A 24,875-nucleotide genomic window follows, 5' to 3' on the forward strand; every position below is an offset into this window, starting at 1 on the left:
TGTCAGCGTTTCACCTGAACCAGCCTATTGTGGTGCCTGCGGCTACTAGGGACTTGGAGGACTCCAAGTTGTTAGACGTGGTCAGGGCCCTGAAAATATATGTTTCCAGAACGGCTGGAGTCAGAAAATCTGACTCGCTGTTTATCATATATGCACCCAACAAGCTCGGTGCTCCTGCTTCTGCGCAGACTATTGCTCGTTGGATTTGTAGTACAATTCAGCTTGCACATTCTGTGGCAGGCCTGCCACAGCCAAAATCTGTCAATGCCCATTCCACAAGGAAGGTGGGCTCATCTTGGGCGGCTGCCCGAGGGGTCTCGGCTTCACAACTTGCTATTGCTTTATGGAATCATATTTATGAATATTAATATTTAATATAACATATATGGTTATTAATATATGGATATATTTAAATTAATATGCGTTATCATATATATCTGCAAATATATTATGTCAGGCTTACAAAGTGGCTGAAAAATATATGCAGTCCTTATATATATGACTTATGAAATTATGAAGTTAAGATTCCTTAAAGAGAGTTCAAGCTTGAATATTACCGCTCTTTTTATATGATTCTTTATTTACAGGCAGATCAAATCGTACAGAATAAGATATACACAGTAGTGATATATATACTAATTATAATTATATTAAGCTATGCTATGTTTCCTTCGTTACATAACATAAAACAACATGACATAAGTTTCACAAACAGTTTCAATTATTATCATATTTATACTTGCAAGTTAAAGATTGCCATCCCAAGAATCATTCCTTCTGCATGTTCTCCATGACTTCTCCTCCTGACTGACTTCCTTCCTTCTCCTTCTTCTTCTCCCTCTCCCTCTTCCTTCTAACTCCTAACTACAAGTCTGGTCCTTTTATCTCATATTTTACCAATTCAAACTATCATATTCTCATAGTTTCCAATGGAATAGGTAATTATAGGTTTGTCAGATTCCAAGGTGTAATAAAACAAACATTGAACTGGGCTGTCGTGTCCTGTTCACGGAGGCATGGTGTCATAAAAGTGTGGTGTCCACACTGCCTTAAGCAAGTATAGTATTGTAAAATCTGGAATGTCTTTTCATCCAAAGTTCTGTTGTATTGACAAGTTTTCCTGGGGTCGGTTACACAATGTTTTATCAATGGATGTGATCTCTTTTCATAGTAGTTAATTTATACTCCCTAGCTTTTAACCTTCACTGGACAATAGACAAACCAGTAGATTCTGATCTACTGTAAGCACACCTGTGAATTCCAATGACCAACAGAGCTCTGTCACATACCTATTATCATTTATGGCCTAATACCTTTTCTCTACAATGACTCTTGATCTTACTGTAACCTCTCTGGCCTTATTTATGACTAGAGCAGAATAAACCTGTTCCCTACACTATTTTTTTACCATCTTGCTGTAAAACACAAATATACAGTATATCTATATAAACACATACACAAACCTAATTTCTTAAATCAGCTAAACATTACCTCATACATTCAAACTTATTTCATATCTATTCCTTACTATATATATCCACTATACTGTCCACTATGGTAACATCGCCTATTTATAATGAATTATATTTTGATTCAGACAACATCTATTGCCCTAATATTAGACTAAGTGCAGACAATTACCTATAAGGCAACAGTCGCCCCCTTGTGGCCATGAGAAATTATTTTGATTGGCCACACATTAAACTAGCGTAATTGCTTCCAAATACGTTTCAAAATATTTCTTCAAAACATAACTTTTGTTGTAACCATAATATATACCATAAGTGTAATAATAATAACCATTATGAGTTTTAAAAAATCTCTAAAAATTCTTAGCTTACCTAACCTTATTCTACTTTTTAACTAAAGCAGACCAAGACTGAGGTTTTTATTCAGTATTCATGAGGAAAACTAATTTCTACAGACATTTGGAATACCATAGCCCAATTGTAGACTTTTTTTTCTGTATCTGGATCAGTACGTTTGGACATTTTTGCTGTTCTTGGCTGTAGCAATTTACTGGGATAAGACTGTCATCTGCGTGGTTTGCTTGCAATTGGAGACGCCTTGCGTCTGCATTATGGAGGCAGTTGAAGTAGAATTCTTCATAGCAGCTGCTCCTTTGCTTGCCATTTCGCTGTTTGACGCAGAGGGCTGTGTATTTTGCGTACTATGATCTTGAGTTTGCAACTCAGTACTTGTGATGACCCTCGGTAATGATCTTTATACAGTATTTAGCAGTTCTGTTTCCTTTGCGTTTATCCAATACCGCAGTTGTGACCAGTGTCCATATTGCTTTGCACAAAACAGGTTGTGATTTTGAATAGAACAGTCATATATGAACCAGTCTTTCTTTCTTTCTTTGCTTGTTAATAGTAGGTCTTAATTGTCTTCGGGCAATAGTACCACAAATGGCTGCGAGTAGTACACCTACTCTGTTTACTGTATTTCCTCACTGAATAAATTACCATGCAGTCTTAAGTCTCCTTATTCTACCTTGAACCTATTTATACATCTCAATCTTAAATAAACTTATACCAGTTTAACCCATATAAAGGCGTTTTCTATCCTACCTATATTTTGACTAATAATTATTTAAAATGCTTTTGATGTGTATATAGTAACATCCTATCAATACAATAAATGAATATAATTTTGCTTCAAACAGATATTAAATATCATTTAGGAATGGCTTTAAATATATCTAATTCCATCCAATATTATTTTATATGCAGCCATGTGCATATACAGTTGACCCTGTTACGCTACAAATAATTCCCTTTGACTTGTTACAGTCTTTATTAAGAGAATTATTCATCCCACTTAATAATCTTGTCCCAATTTGTTATAACGCGGTATACCATCCTGTATTAGATATTTAATTACTTTTGAAGCTTTTACGAAGGAAGCATAGGTAGTATCTACTGTGTAATATATAAAAAAAAACAAAATATTTACAAGGTATATAATACAATGATATAAAATATATATCAGACAAATGTTTACATATATGTGATTAAGGTATATGAAGGGATGAGACAGTTCTGTATAATCACAGTGATGAGATGTGCTGTACACTGTTTTGGGAGTGTACATGTAGTTTGAAAGACAAGTAATGATTACTTGTGATGAAAAGGTTAATGAAAACATTCCCCTTTCTTGTGAAACTGGAAAACTCCTTGAGGATTTGTCCATATATCAGTCTTTAGGGATGCTATGTAGATTTTGCTGGATAGCAGCGATGAAAGGGTTAATGAAGACCTTTTCCCTTGTAAATTGGAGTCTTTTTGGAGTCTTGCACCATTCTGTATACAGGTTGCCAGGATTACTATGAATCAAACAAAAATACATACAATGAATATCACAGATATTTATACAGTGATTTAACATAGCTTGCTATGCATTCTGTCCTATCTGCTGCATGTTATCAGGTACAGAATTTACAAATGTGTCTTTAAAGATTGAAGAACAAACAAACAAACAATTGTTTCTGGCCTGTGCCAATCTTTCCTGTCACATTGTGTGTCAATGACAGCACAATTGTCGCTGCAGATATGATGCTGGTTTAATTTGGAAACTGTGGCTGTTTGAACATCAAAGCAAACAATGGCTACATTGGATCTAACAAGTAAAGGAATGATACTACCGTATTCACTTGTGACCATACTCCCTTGTGACGTAGTCTGGTCCCAGACTGTCTTCAACCATAGCGTTTGCTGCTTGGCATGGCTCCTTAGTCTGGAAGAATCTTGGAGCTTCTGAAAAAACCTACTTTTGTGGGGAGAGAAACTTGTTAGACTTTGCCAAATATGTATTGCAGGTCCCAGGGCTTTCTGTCTTTCCACACCTGTAATAAAATGGTTATGGCACCAGGGCATAAAAACATTCTCATCCTGGTGATACTTTTTGTCATTGTTAATTGGTGTGTGGTTTGCAGAATGACACTCTGCATGTGGTCTCTCTGAGAGCATGCAAACATTTGCACCATCACTAGATGTCTCTGAGTGTTGTGTGGGGGTTACAAAAGTTTGGGAACTTTGTTTGTAAACATGCATTCCTGAATTAATTTCATGGATTTCCCCTTTAAACATGTTTCCAGGTGAATACATTTCAAGGTTTGCAACTCTGGTTGCCATGGGAGTTTTCACCATGGGGAACTTCTCCACCCCTGTGTGCACTGTACTGCTGCTATCAGTGTTTAAATCTGCTGACAATTCACCTTTGCCTAAGGGCATAACAAATTCTTCATTTACATTGGGAACTCTGAGAGTGTATTCAGCAGAATACTCATAATCTGAGTTACACTGATCTTCCCCCTTACTAGACACAGTATAGGGGACATCTCCTATTGCTGCTACCTCCTTTACATTAATGTGCTGTCTGATGATAGACACATCCTGCACATTGCTACTTTCTTCATTTACCAAAGAGGCTGTTCTGCTGGTGGTCTGTGTGACCATAGCAGACTCTGTGTGCTGCACATGGACAATGCTGTCCTGAGTCTCACCTACATCTACAATATTCTCCCTTGTACTTCCTTTTATCTCCTCCTGAGAGGTCATGACAGTTTGCTTACAATCTGCCAGGCTTTTTGCTTCTGCCCCAAACTTTTTCTGTTTATTTTTCTGTTTAAGGGACTTAAATAATGAATGCATTTTTGCATTAATGGTCAGGCACGCCTTACGAAGACGAGAACCTGATTCTTCTTTACATTTCTGTTTGGCTTCTAAAGCCGCAGTTCTGCGCATTTTTCTTAATGCTACAGAAAACTTTTGCATTTTTAACATTGCAATCATTTACAATGCTAAATTTTTATATTCCTTGTTTTTGTACTGACGGTATCCTCTCCTTAAGATTGACCGGTGTCTTAAGGTTAAACTCTAATACCTGGTACATTTATACATTTATTTGGAAATACTCATTTCCACTGTGCACATTTTCTATTCTAGGCCTTTAAATTCTTTATTCTCATTTGTAACCTATTCCACTGTGATCTTGTACTTTGCCAGCAGGCTTATAGCCATTGGTGCTGCTTCCTAATAGATATTATGTTAGTTAAAATAACGTATATTGCACTAACACATTTATCCTAGGTTATACAGAATACAAAATTGACATTACACAATGGTAATAAATTTTCATAGATACATCCCCACCGTGATTCTGCAGATTTGGTAGCCAGCTTATAGCATTTGCTACTCCTCATAAATATTATAAATCAGATAATCAGATTCAGTAATAACAAGTCCAATTCGTGGTCGCCAATATTGCTTTATGGAATCATATTTATGAATATTAATATTTAATATAACATATATGGTTATTAATATATGGATATATTTAAATTAATATGCGTTATCATATATATCTGCAAATATATTATGTCAGGCTTACAAAGTGGCTGAAAAATATATGCAGTCCTTATATATATGACTTATGAAATTATGAAGTTAAGATTCCTTAAAGAGAGTTCAAGCTTGAATATTACCGCTCTTTTTATATGATTCTTTATTTACAGGCAGATCAAATCGTACAGAATAAGATATACACAGTAGTGATATATATACTAATTATAATTATATTAAGCTATGCTATGTTTCCTTCGTTACATAACATAAAACAACATGACATAAGTTTCACAAACAGTTTCAATTATTATCATATTTATACTTGCAAGTTAAAGATTGCCATCCCAAGAATCATTCCTTCTGCATGTTCTCCATGACTTCTCCTCCTGACTGACTTCCTTCCTTCTCCTTCTTCTTCTCCCTCTCCCTCTTCCTTCTAACTCCTAACTACAAGTCTGGTCCTTTTATCTCATATTTTACCAATTCAAACTATCATATTCTCATAGTTTCCAATGGAATAGGTAATTATAGGTTTGTCAGATTCCAAGGTGTAATAAAACAAACATTGAACTGGGCTGTCGTGTCCTGTTCACGGAGGCATGGTGTCATAAAAGTGTGGTGTCCACACTGCCTTAAGCAAGTATAGTATTGTAAAATCTGGAATGTCTTTTCATCCAAAGTTCTGTTGTATTGACAAGTTTTCCTGGGGTCGGTTACACAATGTTTTATCAATGGATGTGATCTCTTTTCATAGTAGTTAATTTATACTCCCTAGCTTTTAACCTTCACTGGACAATAGACAAACCAGTAGATTCTGATCTACTGTAAGCACACCTGTGAATTCCAATGACCAACAGAGCTCTGTCACATACCTATTATCATTTATGGCCTAATACCTTTTCTCTACAATGACTCTTGATCTTACTGTAACCTCTCTGGCCTTATTTATGACTAGAGCAGAATAAACCTGTTCCCTACACTATTTTTTTACCATCTTGCTGTAAAACACAAATATACAGTATATCTATATAAACACATACACAAACCTAATTTCTTAAATCAGCTAAACATTACCTCATACATTCAAACTTATTTCATATCTATTCCTTACTATATATATCCACTATACTGTCCACTATGGTAACATCGCCTATTTATAATGAATTATATTTTGATTCAGACAACATCTATTGCCCTAATATTAGACTAAGTGCAGACAATTACCTATAAGGCAACATTGCCGAGCTGCTACTTGGTCAGGGGCAAACACGTTTGCAAAATTCTATAAATTTGATACCCTGGCTAAGGAGGACCTGGAGTTCTCTCATTCGGTGCTGCAGAGTCATCCGCACTCTCCCGCCCGTTTGGGAGCTTTGGTATAATCCCCATGGTCCTTACGGAGTTCCCAGCATCCACTAGGACGTTAGAGAAAATAAGAATTTACTCACCGGTAATTCTATTTCTCGTAGTCCGTAGTGGATGCTGGGCGCCCATCCCAAGTGCGGTTTATCTGCAATACTTGTACATAGTTATTGTTAACTAAATCGGGTTGTTGTTGAGCCATCTGTTGAGAGGCTCTATTGTTTCATACTGTTAACTGTGTTTCATATCACGAGTTGTACGGTGTGATTGGTGTGGCTGGTATGAGTCTTACCCGGGATTCAAAATCCTTCCTTATTGTGTACGCTCGTCCGGGCACAGTACCTAACTGAGGCTTGGAGGAGGGTCATAGTGGGAGGAGCCAGTGCACACCAGGTAGTCTAAGATCTTTCTAGAGTGCCCAGCCTCCTTCGGAGCCCGCTATTCCCCATGGTCCTTACGGAGTTCCCAGCATCCACTACGGACTACGAGAAATAGAATTACCGGTGAGTAAATTCTTATTTTTTTGGCGTGCACGACTTTGGCGCTCGCACACAGTACCTTTTAAGAGAGATTTTTTTCTACTTGCACCACTGACCATTCGGCAGATAGTACCTGGGGCACTGCTCAGACCGCCTAATATCCAAATTGAGGATGTCTCTGAAACAGACATTGTTATGCTGACTGCAGCTGTGGGTGTTATGTGCTGCTGTCCCTGCATCCTCACTTGGCCTGGCCTTGTGTGTGACCGTTTCATAGAAAATCTTGATGACGACGAACCACTCAGAATTAAGGGCATTCAAATGTCTCCTCATACATCTTGCCTCAATACGCCATGCAGCAGGAGATGCCTGGCGTGAGTGAGCTGACAGGTCCCATGCATCTCTGTTAGCGTTGGCATATTTTTTGCCAAAATTGCATCTCACTTACATATCTGTGCGAATTTGACGCACAAGCAGACTTTGATTAAAATTATATGCAGCATGCCTATGGGGGTAATTCAGACTGCATAGCTGTAGCGGCAGTGATTGCAGTCTGAATTACTATGAGCAGTGCGCTCGCGCAGTGGGCGCACTGTGCATGTGCAGCCAGTGAGATGCGAAATCAGGCAGAGGCGGTCGCAGGGTGGGAGGGGGCGTACCAACGGTGTTAGAGCGCCGTTGGCGGGGCGCGGTCCAGACACATGCAGCCACTGCGACCCGGAATGTGGCGGTTATGTTATGCTGCCAGGACTACAAGAGAGGTAGAATGGCAGGGCTGTAGTGTGGATTAAGGCTGCTGAGACAGGAAACAGGAGCGTCAAAGGAGAAAAGTGTGTCCAGAACACAACAGAATGGAGATAAGCATAATTTAGAGGTAAAAGGTGTTCCACACCTTCCAATTGTCCTGTGAATGAGTAAGTCACAGTAGTAATGTATTGCATTACTGTAATGGCAGTGCGCACAGTACATTTAAATACTGTATTAAATCATATACTGTAGCTCAATTCTCACTATTTTCACCAGTATAGCATTACATAGCCCCCTATTTATTTGTTTATTATTTAGTACATCTTAAAGTGGGTACACTCTATGAGCAATGTCGCCTAGTGGTTTCCCTCCTGGGCCGGGGCGGTCAGCAGCAGTGCATACACACTGAGAGATATGACGACCAGGGATACGGTCATTAGGTCGACCACATACCCCACGACCATATAATTCAGTAACGTCACGCTGCGGATGGGCCATGCATGCAGCTCTTGGAAGACAGTCCAGATTGAGCTGCATGCACGGCCGACAGCAAAGGTCGTTAACGACCCGTGGGGCCGCTCATTGCTCGGAGGTGGCATACACACTGGCCAGTATAGTAAATGACGTTGCTCAGGACGGGTGAAAATGAGCGAGGTCGTTTACTTTCTCGGAAGTATGTATGCACCTTTATTTATATAGCTATATATAAGGTAAGTGCGCAGCCAGCAGCAGCTGGTGTGAGGGTGGTCAAACCCTCAAATAAACTAAAGAAAGAATAAAAATATACCAGCGCTGGCTGTAATAATTACATATGAAAGATGGTTTGCTTTAAATAAAATAACAATTTATTGTATTAAAACAACAAGACTAAAATAAAATTCTTGCTAAATAGCGACAGTCTCATGTATAGATACCTCCCGGTTTAAAATCACAATGCAGATCCACTTTTATGTGCATATTGAATGTCAACTCCTCATTGTCTATGACAATATATTCCACAGTGTGTTTAATAATTCACGTCAGTCCCTGCACCAGTGGAGCTTCCAATCTATGGGCCTAATTCTGAGTTGATCGCAGCAGCAAATTTGTTATCAGTTGGGAAAAACCATGTGCACTACAGGGGGGGCAGATATGACATGTGCAGAGAGTTAGATTTGGGTGTGGTGTGTTCAAACTGAAATCCAAATTGCAGAGTAAAAATAAAGCAGCCAGTATTTACCCTGCACAGAAACAAAATAACCCACCCAAATGGACATCTTCAAATTCCATTCGTGTTTGAGAGACTATGGTTGAAAAATCCTGAAAGATTTGCTCCCTATGGCCCGTCAGCAACAATTGGGGTGATTTACGACAGAGTGAAAGTATAACTTCTGTGGCACTGTAAGCCAAACATGTAGCAATCACAGGACGCGCCCGAGTGCGATCACCTCCCACTTGAGACCCAGCCTATATGCCCTCTCAATCTGGGGTACCTGAATTGCCTCCTGAATGCCTGTGGCTGCAGGCAGATCTAAACTCAAAAAACTGTGAGCTGAACACCTTCTATGCGTTATAGTATTTCCCTCAAAATGTAGTTTGTTACTTTGGTGGCAATTCTCCAAATCATCCACCTTGTCCTGCAGCAACTGAATGGTTCTGGATTCAGGGCCTAATTCAGATCTGATTTTTGCTGTCCGCGTTCAGATAGTCGCCGCCTACAGGGGGAGTGTATTTTCGCCATGCAAGTGTGCAATCCCATGTGTAGCTGAGCTGCAAAAATCCAGCGTGTGCAGTCTGTGCGCAACCCAGGACTTACTCCTCCAGTGCGATGAAAACGGGCTAATCGGGGCCAGAACTGACGTCAGACACCCTCCCTGAAAACGCTTGGTAACGCCTGTTTTTTCCTGAACACTCCCAGTAAACGCTCAGTTGCCACACACAAACGCCCGTGCGATCAGATTGTTTTGCACCGTCACGTCGCTGACTGACAATGCCGTTGTTGTCCGACACGCGTGCGCATTGCGGTGCATGCGCAGTTAGGATCTGTTTGCCTGCTGTGCAAAAACGCACAACAGCGATCAGATCTGAATTACCCCCTGAGTATCAACAGAAGGAATGCACCCTGTCTTCACTATCACTACCCTGTTTTCCAAAGCCCTAAAACTTGGAGTAATGGGAGTCAGTACGTGCCAGAGTAGATTCTTAGCGGGCATTAAGATTTTGAAATCTTTGGTGTATGAGGGGCATCAGTATCGGAGACTTCCTTCATCGTCACAAGGTTTTTGGGTCAGCAGAGCTGGAGGGTGCAGGAGCCTTACTATCTGGATGAGGGGAAGGGGGAGAAGTGGATTTGTGTGGAGTAGTATTCAGTTTTATCATTTGTGGAGATAAACGGTTGCTTAGGTGGGGTAGCTCTGTCAAGGAATTTGTCCATGCCTAGTATGTTAAGGCATAGTAGAGGGGCAGATCACCAAGGGATATGAATGGAAGTGTAGTACTGAGAGAAATAATTTAGCTAACTCCATGTTATGGAAGCAGTTTACATATTATAAACAACCCCTCCTCTCCCACACACGCACAAAACTAAACAATAATAGAAGCAGTGACTACCCTCATGGGGAAAGTTGCCACAGCCACCATATCCAAGGAGGTTGAGAAACCACAGCAGAAGACCGGAAAGTCAGAAGAGGTATTACACAATGGCCGTACTTCGTCGCCTCAAAACCCTTAGGTCATCAAGTTCTGTTAGCAGAGGACTAGGAGGAACCGGGGTGCAGTAATGAGTCTTACTGCAGGGGCAGCAGTAGGGTCATGAGCAGGGAGCCACTACAGGAGGGCCAGGAGGAAAGGCAAAGAGCAGTCCCAGTGGAACCAAAGTATGGGAGGACAAGGGGTAACAATGATTGGGCCCCATGCAAATTACAGTGCTCTCAGGACAGGCAGCAGTTGTGGTCACGGGGAAAGAACAGAGAAGCCCCGTTAGGTGGCATATGACTGTTGGGATGGTGAATGTAGATAATAGTAGCCCCGCGCCGGGGGACTGCACAATACATGTCATGTTGCATGCCTGGGTTAGGTCTTATAGGTTCACTTAGTATAAGGGCCAGTTTCCAATGGATAATGCTCAGTCCACGGCCAAACCAATAACAGTCAATGGGGGTGATTTAGACCTGATCGCATGCAGGCGGTTTTTCTCTTATGTCCTAGAGGATACTGGGGTTCCATTTAGTACCATGGGGTATAGACGGGTCCACTAGGAGCCATGGGCACTTTAAGAATTTGATAGTGTGGGCTGGCTCCTCCTTCTATGCCCCTCCTACCAGACTCGGTTTAGAAAATGTGCCCGGAGGAGCCGGTCACGCTTATGAAAGCTCCTGAAGAGTTTTCTGCATTTATTTTATCTGTTTGTTATCTTCAGGCAGGGCTGGTTGGCACCAGCCTGCCTGCTTCATGGGACTTAGGGGGGGAATGGCCCAACCTCTTGAAGGGTTAATGGTCCCGTTCCTCGCTGACAGGACACTGAGCTCCTGAGGGAACTATTCGCAAGCCCCACCACGGCGAGCATACATTCCCGCAGCACGCCGCCACCCCTAACAGAGCCTGAAGAGTGATGAGTACTAAGCCGGCGTCCCGACTAGCGGGTCGCCGGCCATTATGGCGGCAAGAGGGTACGGCTTTTAACCGGGGCGGAATGCGTCTCCAGACACAGTACACAGCTGCGTCTCAGTACACTGTACACAGTACCTACACTGGCAAAAACAGTCATAAAAAATGGTTTTCTCTCCATTTTAAGCAACAGATTACCTCAGCCAGTATAAAAAAAGCGGGAAGACCGCGCGCCATTAAGGGGGCGGGGCTTCACTATGAGAGGATCCAGCAGCTTACCAACGCCATTTTCCCTCTGCAGTGGACACAGACGATGACTGACAGGGACGCGCAGCTCCTCCGGTGTGACTCCAGATTACCTCAGCGGTACCAGGAGGTCATAGCAGGGGAGGGAGCGATTATTAGTGTGCTAAGTCCCCTATAAGGGTACTTAGTCTGCGACCTGGCTAAGCTTGGAATTAGCGATAAGGGCTCCAAACAACTCTGTGTCTACCTGAAGGGCTCTTTGTGGGTTAATTGTGCTTAACCTTTTCGTGTGTGTGTGTGTGTGTGTGTGTGTGTGTGTGTGTGTGTGTGTGTGTGTGTGTGTGTGTGTGTGTGTGCGTGCGTGCTCTGTCACATTTACATTATGTCAGGCAAAGAGGGTGTTTCTTGTACAGCGGAGTATTCCTCTTCACCAGGGGGCTCACTGCTGGGTACTCAGGGCAGTGCACCTTCCCAGAATAGCGGGGCTGAACCGGAATAGGTTAATTCCATTAAGGGTGTGATCTCAAATATATCTACAAAACTATTCCGCAATGAGAAAGAGACGCAATACTTAAGACAGACTGTGGATGAGTTTATTAATAGAAACTCGGGGGGTCATTTCGACTTGATCGCACGCTGCAGTTGTTCGCATGCCAGACGGCTGAAGGCCATCGTTACCTAGTGATTGCCTCTGCCTGATTGACAGGCAGAGGCAGTCGCTGGGCGGGAGGTGGCGGCATGGTGGCGTTTGCCCGATGTTTTCAAAGCCCAGTCCAGCCAACGCAGGCGTGGCCAGACTGTGCAGGGGGTGGGCCGCAGCGGCTGCGTGACATTACATGCAGCCGCTGCGACAAGGGGCAGTGACGAGTGACTCCCGGCCAGCCGCAGGAGCTGCGCTGGCCGGGAGTTACTCTTCAAGTACAAAAGCATCGCCGCTGTGCGATGCTTTTATACTTGTGCGGGGGAGGGCCGGACTGACATTCGGGGCGGACTAGCCCTATGCTGGGCGTCCCCCCGCATGTCTGGGAAGATGATTGTGGATTTGGAGGTGGGGATGCTACTCTGTCACAGGGAATAGCCTCTATAAGAGCCTCTATCAGAGATGTTCTGCAAATTCCTGATAAAGTGTCAGAATCTTATTTTAATGTAAAAAATAAGTCCTCAGTCACTTTTCCTGCGTGAAAAGTAGTTGAATACCCTGTTTGAAGAACCGTGGGTTAATCCTGATAAGAAATTTCAAATCCCTAAAAGGTTGCTCTCATCTTTTCCTCTGAAGGATAGGAAAAAATGGGAAAATCCACCGATAGTGCACGCATCAGTCTCTAGGCTGTCTCACAAGAGCCCCTATTTTTCTAACGTCCTAGAGGATGCTGGGGACTCCGTAAGGACAATGGGGAGAGACGGGCTCCGCAGGAGATATGGGCACTTTAAGAAAGAATTTAGTTCCTGGTGTGCACTGGCTCCTCCCTCTCTGCCCCTCCTCCAGACCTCAGTTTGATTCTGTGCCCAGAGGAGCTGGGTGCTTTTCAGTGAGCTCTCCTGAGTTTGCTGATTGAAAGTTTTTTGTTAGGTTTTTTATTTTCAGGGAGCTCTGCTGGCAACAGACTCCCTGCATCGTGGGACTGACGGGAGAGAAGCAGCCCTACTCTCTGAAGCTAGGTCCTGCTTCTTAGGCTACTGGACACCATTAGCTCCAGAGGGATCGGTACGCAGGATCTCACCCTCGCCGTCCGTCCCAGAGCCGCGCCGCCATCCCCCTCGCAGAGCCGGAAGACTGAAGCCGGGTGAGTATGAGAAGCAAGAAGACTTCACAGGCGGCAGAAGACTTCGTGATCTTCACTGGAGGTAACGCACAGTACTGCAGCTGTGCGCCATTGCTCCACACACCTACACATACTCCGGTCACTGTTAGGGTGCAGGGCGCAGGGGGGGGGGGGCGCCCTGGGCAGCATTTGGGACCTCATTCTGGCAAATAAACACATATATACAGCTGGGCACTGTATATATGTAGGAGCCCCCGCCAAAGAAATAAAATTTAAGCGGGACAGAAGCCCGCCACCGAGGGGGCGGGGCTTCTCCCTCAGCACTCACCAGCGCCATTTTTTCTCCACAGCACGCTGAGAGGAAGCTCCCCAGGCTCTCCCCTGCTGATTCACGGTAGAAGAGGGTTGAAAAGAGAGGCGGGGCACATAATTAGGCGCAAAAAGTATATTAACAGCAGCTACTGGGTTAACATTAAGTTACTGTGTTATTTCTGGGTTATATAGCGCTGGGGTGTGTGCTGGCATACTCTCTCTCTGTCTCTCCAAAAGGCCTCGTGGGGGAACTGTCTTCAGAAAGGACATTCCCTGTGTGTGTGGTGTGTCGGTACGCTTGTGTCGACATGTCTGATGTGGAAGGCTATGTGGGAGAGGAGCGGGAGCAAATGAATGTGGTGTCTCCGCCGACGGCGCTGACACCTGATTGGATGGATATGTGGAAGGTTTTAAATGATAATGTTAATTCTTTGCATAAAAGATTAGACAAGGCTGATGCATTGGGACAGTCAGGGTCTCAACCCGTGCCTGATCCTATGTCGCAGGGACCGTCAGGGTCTCATAAGCGCCCACTATCCCAAATTGTTGACACAGATACCAACATGGATTCTGACTCCAGTGTCGATTACGATGATGCAAAGTTACAGCCAAAGTTGGCTAAATCACTCCGATATATGATTATAGCAATTAAGGAGGCACATCACAGAGGAAACCCCTGTCCCTAACACAAGGGTTTATATGTATAAGGGAAAGAAACCTGAGGTAACACACACGAACTGAATGAGTTATGTGAAAAAGCTTGGGAATCTCCAGATAAAAAACTGCAGATTTCCAAATGGATTTTTATGGCGTATCCTTTCCCGCCAATGGACAGGTTATGATGGGAATCCTCCCCTAGGGTGGACAAAGCTTTAACTCGCTTATCCAAAAAGGTAGCCCTGCCGTCCCAGGATACGGCTACCCTCAAGGATGCTGCTGATCGCAAACAGGAGGGTACCCTGAAGTCCATTTATACACATTCAGGTACCTTGCTCAGACCGGCAATCGCGTCGGCCTGGGTCTGTAGTGCAGTAGCGGCATGGACTGATACCTTATCAGAGGAGTTTGATGCCCTAGATAGGGATACTGTTTTATTGACCCTGGGGCATATTAAAGACGCTGTCCTTTATTTGAGAGATGCTCAAAGAGACATTAGTCTGCTGGGTTCTAGAATAAACGCTATGTCGATTTCTGCCAGAAGGGTCCTGTGGACTCGGCAATGGACAGATGATGCCGACTCAAAACGGCATATGGAGGTTTTACCTTACAGGGGTGAGGAATTGTTCGGTGAAGGTCTATCGGACCTGGTCTCCACAGCTACGGCTGGAAAGTCAAATTTTTTGCCTTATGTTCCCTCACAGCCTAAGAGAGCACCGCATTATCAAATGCAGTCCTTTCGTTCACAAAGAAACAAGAAAGTCCGAGGTGCGTCCTTTCTTGCCAGAGGGAGGGGCAGAGGAAAGAAGCTGCACAATACAGCTAGTTCCCAGGAACAGATGTCCTCCCCGGCCTCTGCAAAATCAACCGCATGACGCTGGGGCTCCACTGGCGTAGTCGGGGCCAGTGGGGGCGCGTCTTCGGAATTTCAGCCACATGTGGGTTCACTCCCAGGTGGATCCCTGGGCAATAGAAATTGTGTCTCAGGGTTACAAGCTGGAATTCGAAGAGGTGCCTCCTCGCCGGTTTTTCAAATCGGCCCTACCGTCTTCCCCCCTAGAGAGGGAGATAGTGTTAAATGCAATACAAAAATTGTATCTTCAGCAGGTGGTGGTCGAGGTTCCCCTCCTTCAACAGGGAAGGGGGTATTTTTCGACCATGTTTGTGGTTCCGAAACCGGACGGTTCGGTCAGACCCATATTGAATTTAAAATCTCTGAACCTATACTTGAAGAGGTTCAAGATGGAATCCCTAAGAGCGGTCATCGCCAGCCTGGAAGGTGGGGATTTTATGGTGTCACTGGACATAAAGGATGCGTACCTTCATGTCCCCATTTATCCACCTCATCAGGCGTACCTAAGATTTGCGGTACAGGACTGTCATTACCAATTTCAGACGTTGCCGTTTGGTCTCTCAACGGCTCCGAGAATTTTCACCAAGGTAATGGCGGAAATTATGGTGCTCCTGGGCAAGCAGGGTGTCACAATTATCCCGTACTTGGACGATCTCCAGCGAGATCAAGAGAGCAGTTGCTGAACAGCGTATCTCTTTCACTGAAAGTGTTACAACAACACGGCTGGATTCTCAATATCCCAAAGTCGCAGTTGGTTCCTACGACTCGTCTGCCCTTCTTGGGCATGATTCTGGACACGACCCAGAAAAGGGTTTATCTTCCGATAGAAAAAGCCCAGGAACTTATGACTCTGGTCAGGAACCTTTTGAAAACAAGACAGGTGTCCGTGCATCATTGCACTCGAGTCCTGGGAAAGATGGTGGCCTCATACGAGGCCATTCCCTTTGGCAGGTTCCATGCGAGGACTTTCCAATGGGATCTGTTGGACAAGTGGTCCGGATCACATCTACAGATGCATCGGTTGATCACCCTGTCCCCCAGGGCCAGGGTGTCACTCCTGTGGTGGCTGCAGAGTGCTCACCTTCTCGAAGGCCGCAGATTCGGCATTCAGGATTGGATCCTGGTGACCACGGACGCAAGCCTGCGCGGTTGGGGAGCAGTCACACAGGGAAGAAATTTCCAGGGTCTTTGGTCAAGTCAAGAGACTTGTCTGCACATCAACATCCTGGAACTAAGGGCCATATACAACGCCCTACGTCAAGCGGAGGCCTTACTTCACGACCAACCAGTTCTGATCCAGTCAGACAACATCACCGCAGTGGCTCATGTAAACCGCCAAGGCGGCACAAGGAGCAGAGCGGCAATGTGTGAAGCCACCAGGATTCTTGGCTGGGCGGAGAATCATGTAAGTGCACTGTCAGCAGTGTTCATTCCGGGAGTGGACAACTGGGAAGCAGACTTCCTCAGCAGACACGATCTACACCCGGGAGATTGGGGACTTCATCCAGAAGTCTTCGCACAGATTGTGAGTCGGTGGGAACTGCCACAGATAGTCATGATGGCGTCCCGCCTCAACAAAAAGCTGCATAGGTATTGCGCCAGGTCAAGAGACCCTCAGGCAGTAGCGGTAGACACCCTTGTGACACCGTGGGTGTTCCGGTCCATCTATGTATTTCCTCCTCTTCCTCTCATACCAAAGGTGTTGAGAATAGTAAGAAGAAAAGGAGTGAGAACAATCCTCGTTGTTCCAGATTGGCCACGACGGACCTGGTATCCAGATCTGCAGGAAATGCTCACGGAAGATCCGTGGCCTCTTCCTCTAAGGCAGGACCTGTTGCAACAGGGTCCCTGTCTGTTCCAAGACTTACCGCGGCTGCGTTTCACGGCATGGCGGTTGAACGCCGGATCCTAGCGGAAAAAGGTATTCCGGTGGAGGTTATCCCTACGCTGATAAAGGCTAGGAAGGAAGTAACAGCAAAACATTATCACCGTATATGGCGAAGATATGTTTCTTGGTGTGAGGCCAGGAATGCTCCTACGGAAGAATTCCATCTGGGCCGCTTCCTTCACTTCCTACAAACTGGAGTGGATTTGGGCCTTAAATTAGGCTCCATTAAGGTCCAGATTTCGGCCCTATCCATTTTTTTTCAAAAAGAATTGGCTTCTCTCCCAGAAGTTCAGACTTTTGTTAAGGGAGTACTGCATATTCAGCCTCCGTTTGTGCCTCCGGTGGCGCCTTGGGACCTTAATGTGGTCTTGGGCTTCCTAAAGTCACACTGGTTTGAAGCACTGAAAACGGTGGAGTTAAAATATCTCACTTGGAAGGTGGTCATGTTATTAGCCCTGGCTTCGGCTAGGCGAGTGTCAGAATTAGCGGCTTTATCACATAAAAGCCCCTATCTGGTTTTGCATATGGATATAGCGGAATTGCGGACACGTCCCCAGTTCCTGCCAAAAGTGGTTTCATCCTTTCATATGAACCAACCTATTGTGGTGCCTGTGGCTACACGGGACTTAGAGGATTCCGAGTCCCTTGATGTGGTCAGGGCTTTGAAAATTTATGTAGCCAGGACGGCTAGAGTCCGAAAAAACAGAAGCACTGTTTGTTCTGTATGCAGCCAACAAGCTTGGCGGCCCTGCTTCAAAGCAGACTCTTGCTCGCTGGATCTGTAACACGGTTCAGCAGGCGCATTCTACGGCAGGATTGCCGTTACCTAAATCGATCATGGCCCATTCCACTAGGAAAGTGGGCTCTTCTTGGGCGGCTGCCCGAGTGGTCTCGGCACTACAGCTGTGTCGAGCTGCTACTTGGTCGGGTACAAACACCTTTGCAAAATTCTATAAGTTTGATACCCTGGCTGAGGAGGACCTCATGTTTGCTCAATCGGTGCTGCAGAGTCATCCGCACTCTCCCGCCCGTTTGGGAGCTTTGGTATAATCCCCATGGACCTTACGGAGTCCCCAGCATCCTCTAGGACGTTAGAGAAAATAAGATTTTACTTACCGGTAAATCTATTTCTCATAGTCCGTAGAGGATGCTGGGCGCCCGTCCCAAGTGCGGACTTCTTCTGCAATACTTGTATATAGTTATTGCTTCAATAAGGGTTACGTTATTGTTGCATCGGGCGTGAACTGATGCTATGTTATTGTCATACTGTTTACTGGATTGTTATCACAAGTTATACGGTGTGATTGGTGTGGCTGGTATGAATCTTGCCCTTGGATTAACAAAAATCCTTTCCTCGTACTGTCCATCTTCTCTGGGCACAGTTCTCTAACTGAGGTCTGGAGGAGGGGCAGAGAGGTAGGAGCCAGTGCACACCAGGAACTAAATTCTTTCTTAAAGTGCCCATGTCTCCTGCGGAGCCCGTCTCTCCCCATGGTCCTTACGGAGTCCCCAGCATCCTCTACGGGCTACGAGAAATAGATTTACCGGTAAGTAAAATCTTATTTTAATTTTCCATGAGGACAGAGCTGAACTCAGAACTCGTCAGCAATTTCTTCCGAAAGTGGTGTCTGCATTTCACATCAACCAACCTATTGTGGTTCTGACACTTCCACTACTTCAAAGTCTTTGGATGTTGTGAGGGCTTTGAAGGTATATGTAAAGAAGACAGCTCGTCACAGAAAATCTGACTCGCTGTTCGTCCTATATGATCCCAATAAAATTGTGTGTCCTGCTTCAAAGCAGTCAATTGCACGCTGGATCAGGCTCACTTTCCAGCATGCTTATTCCACGGCAGGCTTGCCTGTTCCAAAATCTGTACAGGCCCACTCTACTAGGTCGTGGGTTCTTCCTGGGAGGCTGCCTGGGGTGTCTCGGCTTTACAGCTCTGCCGAGCAGCTACTTGGTCAGGTTCAAACACATTTGCTAAGTTCTACAAGTTCAATACTTTAGCCTCTGAGGACCTTCAGTTTGGTCAGTTAGTTCTGCAGGAACCTCAGCACTCTCCCACCCGGTTTGGGAGCTTTGGTATATCCCCATGGTACTAATGTGGGACCCAGTATCATCTAGGATGTAAGAGAAAATAGAATTTGAATTACCTACCAGTAAATCCTTTTCTCGTAGTCCGTAGAGGATACTGGGCGCCCGCCAAGTGCTTTATTCTTCCTGCACTGTTACTTGGTTAAGTAATGTTGGTTCAGCTGTTGCTGTTCCTGTTTAAAGTTGGGTTAGCTTGGCTTTCCTCTTGTTTGTGTGTGCTGGTTCGGAATCTCCCCACTGTCTTTATCTATCCTTCTCTCAAAGTATGTCCGTCTCCTCGGGCACAGTTTCCTAGATTGAGTCTGATAGGAGGGGCATAGAGGGAGAAGCCAGCCCACACTATCAATTTCTTAAAGTGCCCATGGCTCTTAGTGGACCCGGCTATACCCCATGGTACTAAATGGAACCCCAGTATCCTCTACGGACTACGAGAAAAGGATTTACCGGTAGATAATCAAAATCCTATTTTTGCAGTGCTGTGATCAGGTAGTTGCCGCCTACAGGACGAGGGAGTAGTTGATGTTCAGGGGTGCGAACGCTTGTGCAGAGAGCTGCACAAACAAAGGTTTATGCAGTCTCTGCAAAGCTCAGGACTCACTCAACCGCTGCGATGATCCGGCCAGGAGCAATTCTGATTATTTTTAAATCAATATTGCATAATTCCTGACATCAAAAGAAAAAAGTTATGTTAATTATTTCTTCAGCGTACTGACCAGTTTTTTGGACCTTATTCAAGTTCAGTTTTAAATTTGCAAAATCGCAGATCAGCTGATTATCGGCCGTCTACGCATGTGGTGCAAACGCATTTTGCTGGGATGTGATCGCAGGTTGATTGACAGGCGGCAGGCGTTCATGGCAGTACACATGGCGTTTGAGGGGTGTGGTTGAGAAAACACAGAAGTGTCTTGCCCGTTTTCAGGGCGTGCATCTGACATCAGCTGCGACTTAAAATATGGTGCCCGATGCGACTGCATTCTCATTATTCAGAGTAGCTTTGGGTCAATCACAACTGTCGATGGTGATCAATTTTTTCGATGCATTCACAATTCTGCGGCTGCATTCGCAGACTTGCAAACACATTGGCAGGTGGCTTGTTCTGTGCTGGCGGACTTTTAACACACTGGGCGGATCCTGCTGTGCAGATCTCAGCATTTGCCGTTCTGCTACGATCGCAGTGCTACAACCGGAACTGAATAAAGTAGTGCTACCACCAAGACACAAGCTTCTAGTGAATAGACAGGATGAATATTGATGCTGCGCAATGGCTGCCAATATGTAGTACATTACATAAATTGTTTCTCCGCCCTCTATTACTACTTCTATAACGGTTTTATAGACAAAGACAAATGAAACGGAATCCACTAAGCATTGATGTAATATCTCACCCGTATACTCTCTTTTGGAGTGAGAGTGCGGCATTTTCTACAATGATTTTGACATTTTTGGTATATATTCTCTGTTCTTAAATGTTTAATTATGCCTTAAAATACAATCTGCCTCCTGTGACACCCAATTTGTAGTTTATTGCATTCTTACTTCTATTAATGTCCACTGTTACTGTTTATTTTAATAACGTGTATTGGTGTACATTTTTTTTAATGTCAATCTCAAGTGTGGATGTGTGAGAGAGAGAGTACTGGGTGTGCAGGCCCTGGCTATATCATTGTATGTGAGCAAATGTTTTCCACATTTTACAGATATACACATTGCTGTAATTACTTTAACAAGAAATTATGAATTAAGAGACTCTGGGTCTTATTCAGGTTTGTTAGTAAACCAAAAAAGCACACTAATGGGCAAAACCATGTTGCACTACAGGTGGGGCAGATGTAACATGTGCAGAGAGAGTTAGATTTGGGTGGGGTTTGTTCAAATTGAAATCTAAATTGTAGTGTAAAAATGAAGCAGCCAGTATTTACACTGCACAGAAACAATATAACCCACCCAAATCTACCTCTCTGCACATGTTACATCTGCCCCACCTGCAGTGAAACATGGTTTTGCCCATTAGTGTTCTTTTTTGGTTTGCTAACAAACCTGAATGACCCCCTCAGTACCTTTCATATCATGAATACACCTTTAATAGATCTCTCCATTGGTGGCCCAAGTAGAGGGCAGAGTGTCACGCTGTCTCCTTTCATTTGTCCTTCCATAGAGTCAGAGAGGTACGTGAGTGGTCGACAAGGGTCTCGGGACCCATCCCTATGGAACATGGAGGATGTTATGCAGTTTGTCAGAGAAGCTGATCCTCAGCTGGGATCACATGCTGAGCTTTTCCGCAAACATGTGAGTTCTGTGTGTTTTAACCAAGGGACAAACTAAATACATACATTGTAGGACAGTCATTGTGTATATTGTCAGAATCATCTATTCACATAAAACAAACTATTTCTTTCTTTTATATTGCAAGACTCTCTATTTACAACAATTAGTGTCATTAAGTACATAACTCCTTCACTGCAGATGAGTGGGACTCGTTTTCCACATGTACAATAAAACAGAGTGCTACTTGTCACCCGCTGCTAGCGGGAGGCTACAAAGATAAATCTTTTACATAACCGGCAGGGACTTGCTGGCGGGCTACGTGTCAATCAGGATATGCTGTCATCGCTGGCATGCATGATGTCACTTTTTTGTAAAAAGGGTAGATGCCCCAATAAAAGCTAGTGATTAGTGTGATCACCAGACATTAACCCTTACACTGCAGAAGATATCTCCTTCAACCTTGTACTGCCACTTCAGAGCAACTCTTTCAGTTGATGCAGCCCACAATTAGCTGTAGTCTGGTGATCCCCCATAATGACTCTTGCTTACTGTATATGGTGGCGTCCACATTGGAAAGGTGGAGTCCACACTTTCAAATGCTTCGACTCTTTAGCAACTATTGTCTGGTGACTTCCCCCAAATTATATAGTTCCTTCCTAATGCTGTACTGTTAAGTGGGCAGGTTTCAGTAAGCTTTCAGTCATCATTCTGTGCAGAGTATTGTCTACAGATATGTCCTCATACATGTAACTGCAATACGCCATGCGAGCAAGATGCTTGCCGCGAGTAAGCCACCAGGTCCCGTGTAACACTGCTAGAGTCAGGTGTCCTCTTTTTGTCTTAGTCACAATGCAATGCGCACCAGGAGACTATGCTGGTTAATGCGATATGCAACACTTGTATACTGTGTGTGGCTGAGACTGTGTACAGAGCATAGCGGAACTTGTATTGGAAAAAAGCTGCGTCTGCTACATTGTCGCACTTGTGTACAGATTCAGAGACTCAGTCACACACAGATATAAGCGTGTCATATATCAAATTAATCAGCAAAGTCTCCTGTTGCAAGTAAGACGCATTTTCGGCAAAAAGACACCCAATGCCAGCAGAGTCTCACAGGACCTGCCGCTCCAAGAGTGTCTGTGTAGCGAACTGCGGCATTGTTGTATCATGAGGACACTTCTATAAGGGATCCGGTGCTCGGGATCCCGTCGCTCACCATGCTGACACTGGGATCCTGAGCGATCAAACACCTGACAGTCGGCATGCCGACTAACAAGGACTATTCCTACTTGTGGGTGTCCACGACGCCCATAATGTGGGAATAGAGCCGGTGGTGAGCATAGCGAGCCATCGAGCCCGCTGCATGGCGAGCAAAGCATGGTCCCCTCCACCCGCCGGCACTCTGGGGTTGGTATGCTGACCGCCCGGATCTCCAGCGTCGGTCACACAGCCACAACCCATCTGTAATATACTGTATAATGCAAGATACAGAAGTACCACCTTCCTAAGCAATAGAAGCTTTCTATACAGCATGCTGTGGTGATGTAGGTTGGTAGGCTAGGGTTTTCAGGTATTTATTTAGCACAGTAATGTACAGGCTTTATTTTATATAAAATTATCATGAAGGCTTTTCAAATGATTTTATGACAATTGCTATACATATTAATCCTGAATCTATAGGGGTTATTCAGATTCCATGCCGCCCAGCATGTATGCTGCAGCTCTGCGTTGCGATCGCAGTTACATTGCGATTGCATAGCAGATTTGGGAAATAGAGGACGACCCCTGTATATGCAGCCAGGGTTGTTTCCAATCTCAGGAAACGCAGGTGACGTCATCAGGCTTCCCCGAAAAGCGGTCATGACTTGTCTGCATTTCCTGCTCCCCCCCCAATCCCGCGTCACAGCTCCCAAACGCCTTTCAGGATGCAATTGTATTGTGATTGGTCACACACGCTCACTGCAGCCGCAGCGCTTGAGCAGACAGCCGAAAATCATCCGATCAAGTCTGAATAGTCCCCTATATTCGGTTTTGTGTTCTCTGGTAACATAGATGCACCATCTATATGCTCTCACCTGTTCTTGTTTCTCCTCTTCAGGAAATTGATGGGAAAGCGTTGCTCCTGCTGAGAAGTGATGTCATGATGAAATATATGGGTCTAAAGTTGGGTCCTGCTCTGAAGTTGTCTCACCACATAGATAAATTGAAGCAAGGGAAGTTCTGACCATGACATCTTGCCTGGCAACACTTTTTAGATGGTCGTGCCTAGGACTCTGCTGCCTCAGCAACCTTTTGAAAAGTCACCCTGAGAGGAATGACTCAAAGCCCTATAAACCCCATTTTCTGGGGGTTTCAAATCACCGTTCCTAATCTATGAGATGTTCCTCCAATCCTGTGAACTTGTCGTTGATATTTCACATTATTGGAAGAGAGGAAATGAAGGCATTACGTTTTTGGAGGGGTTGTAGGTTATCCTACACCCTTATGTGCTCTGATTTAATTCAGACAATACTTTTCTTATCTTATATAGCACTGGCAGTGCACACAGCGCTGTACATAGTAGAATAAAGGAGGCACAATGAATTATTGGCCACAAACGCTTGCAATCTGATGCTTTGTTGGAGTTAACAGGAATTTACTTTACATAATCTTGTACATGGGAAATATAGAAGACCTACAGTTTATAATGTAATTGTATTAAGAATAAATCCAGCTCCATTGCCCCTGGCTTTGTGCATAAATATCCATAATGTGATACTAAGCATCTCTTGGGAAGAAGTGCTAAATATCTGTTTCTTAAGAAAATACCCTAAGGGTTATCATACAAACTGGACGTAAATAGATCTACTTTCCATAATCTTAGGACTCTTTAGCAATAGTAATGGTTTTTATCCGTACAGTTATGGTTATTTATTATAAAGACAAGTATTTATTACACATAACGGGTTAACATCCAATTTCCATAACTGTGAAACATCCAAGTAATGCTATTTTTTTTGCATTATTAAGTGAAAGCGCTTATTCACAGGTGCACATGGACTGATATTACCTCTGGTGCGTTCCAAACGGAACTCGGCTAGAGCAACCTGAAAAGATATTCCGGTCATTGATTCGGTTGCCTTGCATGCCTCTGATGTTCACATGGACAACCGCATAATCTGAGTCAGAGTTTATACTGTGAATAAGACAAAATGGGCCAGCTGGTATTTATCTGTAGTAAAGACTCAATGGGGGATATTCAATTGTTTGAAAAGTCTGTTGGGTGTCTGTTTT

The 24,875-nt window shown here is 44.2% G+C and overlaps 1 protein-coding gene across 4 annotated transcripts in view; it reads left to right on the forward strand.

Annotated features, from left to right (window-relative positions):
- The window catches only part of SCMH1 (Scm polycomb group protein homolog 1), a 157,763-nt gene extending 133,434 nt beyond the window's left edge, over positions 1-24,329 (forward strand). For all 4 annotated transcript variants that reach the window (XM_063954624.1, XM_063954620.1, XM_063954625.1 and 1 more), the window contains 2 exons: positions 21,493-21,623; positions 23,701-24,329. In XM_063954624.1, coding sequence (XP_063810694.1) covers positions 21,493-21,623; positions 23,701-23,826 — 257 coding nt within the window. In that variant the 3' untranslated portion in view covers positions 23,827-24,329. The remainder of the gene's footprint in view (positions 1-21,492; positions 21,624-23,700) is intronic.
- The last annotated feature ends 546 nt before the right edge of the window (positions 24,330-24,875 follow it).

Source organism: Pseudophryne corroboree, chromosome 2 (assembly GCF_028390025.1).
Source record: "Pseudophryne corroboree isolate aPseCor3 chromosome 2, aPseCor3.hap2, whole genome shotgun sequence".
NCBI lineage: Eukaryota > Metazoa > Chordata > Amphibia > Anura > Myobatrachidae > Pseudophryne > Pseudophryne corroboree.